At 68.0% G+C, this 1,809-nt stretch overlaps 1 protein-coding gene and 1 non-coding gene across 2 annotated transcripts in view; both read left to right on the top strand.

The window, feature by feature from the left end:
* The first annotated feature begins 6 nt into the window (after positions 1-6).
* Positions 7-1,809, top strand: part of NOP56 (NOP56 ribonucleoprotein) — a 3,466-nt gene continuing 1,663 nt past the window's right edge. The window contains exons 1-7 of the mRNA XM_019611468.2: positions 7-89; positions 173-287; positions 359-520; positions 606-804; positions 1,035-1,222; positions 1,292-1,443; positions 1,624-1,724. Coding sequence (XP_019467013.1) covers positions 269-287; positions 359-520; positions 606-804; positions 1,035-1,222; positions 1,292-1,443; positions 1,624-1,724 — 821 coding nt within the window. The 5' untranslated portion in view covers positions 7-89; positions 173-268. The remainder of the gene's footprint in view (positions 90-172; positions 288-358; positions 521-605; positions 805-1,034; positions 1,223-1,291; positions 1,444-1,623; positions 1,725-1,809) is intronic.
* LOC116217747 lies at positions 842-974 on the top strand. The gene has a single exon (XR_004162425.1). It is a non-coding gene; the product is annotated as a small nucleolar RNA SNORA51 (small nucleolar RNA).

The raw sequence follows: 1,809 nt of genomic DNA, 5'->3' as shown, positions 1-1,809 counted from the left end.
TGCTGCTGCACGTGCTGTTCGAACATGCGGCCGGGTACGCGCTGTTCGCCGTCCGCGAGGTGGAGGAGATCGGTTTGCTGCTGCCGCAGGTACGGGCCGGGCCGGGCCGGGCCGCGGGTGGGGGCGCGGCGGCCCCGCGTGCCGTTCCGGGCTGTGACCGCGTCCGCCGCAGGTGGAGGAGAGCGTGCTCACCGTCGGCAAGTTCCACAACGTGGTGAAGCTCGTGGCCTTTTCCCCGTTCAAATCGGCGCAGAGCGCCCTGGAGAACATGAACGCCGTCTCCGAGGGTGAGCGCGGCGCGCGGCTCCCCCGTGCGGCTCCCGGCCCGCCCCGCTGAGCGCCGCTCCGCGTCCCGCAGGGATCCTGCACGAGGATCTGCGGCTGCTGCTGGAGACGTCGATGCCGGCCAAGAAGAAGAAGGCGCTGCTGGGGGTGGGAGACGCCAAAATCGGGGCCGCCATCCTGGAGGAGTTGGGCTATCAGTGCCAGACCGGCGGCGTGGTGGCTGAGATCCTGCGGGGTGAGCAGAGCTGTGGGGCGCAGGGCCGCGTGTGGGGGCGAGGATGGGGATGGGGTCGGGGTCAGTGACGGTTTGTTCCCTGCAGGGATCCGCCTGCACTTCCACGCCCTGGTGAAGGGCCTCACGGCGCAGTCGGCCTCCAAGGCGCAGCTCGGCCTCGGCCACAGCTACTCCCGGGCCAAGGTGAAGTTCAACGTGAACCGCGTGGACAACATGATCATCCAGTCCATCAGTCTGCTGGACCAGCTGGACAAGGACATCAACACCTTCTCCATGCGTGTGCGGTGAGCGGGGGCCGGGCTGGGCAGGGTGGCGGTGCGGGGCCTCCCCACGCTTACCGCAGGTGGCTGCGCCTCCAACCGCCTGCATAGAACGGGGAGGGAGAGCACGGCCTCGGGTAACACCCCGGCTGGGGCGGCGGTGCCGCGGCCGGATTGTGACCGGGGGGACACGGGGAGCCGGGGGGGTGTGGGGTCGGTGTGGGGTCGGTGCCTGTGCTGACGCTGTCCTGCAGGGAGTGGTACGGGTACCACTTCCCCGAGCTGATCAAGATCGTGTCCGACAACTACACGTACTGCCGGCTGGCCAAATTCATCGGGAACCGCAAGGAGCTGAGCGAGGAGAGCCTGGAGGGACTGGAGGAGATCGTCATGGATGGTGCCAAGGCTCAGGCCATCCTGGAGGCGTCCCGCTCCTCCATGGGTGAGTGGGGTTCTGCACAGCCTGTAGGGCTGCTGGCAGAGCTCAGCTCCCTGACGCTGCTTTCCCCAGGGATGGACATCTCCCCCATCGACCTCATCAACATCGAGAGCTTCTCCAGCCGCGTGATCTCTCTGTCTGAGTACCGTAAGGGCCTGCAGGAATACCTGCGCTCCAAGATGAGCCAGGTGGCCCCCAGCCTCTCAGCCCTCATCGGGGAGGTGGTGAGTGAGCGCGTGTCCCCCTGCTCCCCAGCCGCGGAAGTGATGTCTGAGTGAATCTGTCAATCCACTGAGCCGCTGTGCTGACAGTCCTCACTGCTGATCCCGGCCTGGGCGCTGCGTGATGCTCCCCCCACGGCCCCCGTGCTCTGGGGGCAGCCGTAACCCCGCGTCCCCTCGCAGGTGGGCGCCCGCCTCATCTCCCACGCCGGCAGCCTGACGAACCTGGCCAAGTACCCGGCCTCGACGGTGCAGATCCTGGGGGCTGAGAAAGCCCTGTTCAGGTACCGCTGCGGGGTGGTCGCAGTGATGGCGGGTCCCTGGGCTGCTGGCTGCGATGCGCCGGGCTGCTCTGGCCTCGGCTGCGTG

This window comes from Meleagris gallopavo, unplaced genomic scaffold (assembly GCF_000146605.3).
Source record: "Meleagris gallopavo isolate NT-WF06-2002-E0010 breed Aviagen turkey brand Nicholas breeding stock unplaced genomic scaffold, Turkey_5.1 ChrUn_random_7180001933299, whole genome shotgun sequence".
Taxonomy (NCBI): Eukaryota; Metazoa; Chordata; class Aves; order Galliformes; family Phasianidae; genus Meleagris; species Meleagris gallopavo.
The sequence above is the reverse complement of the archived record's forward strand: the minus strand, read 5'-3'. Positions and strand labels throughout refer to the sequence as shown.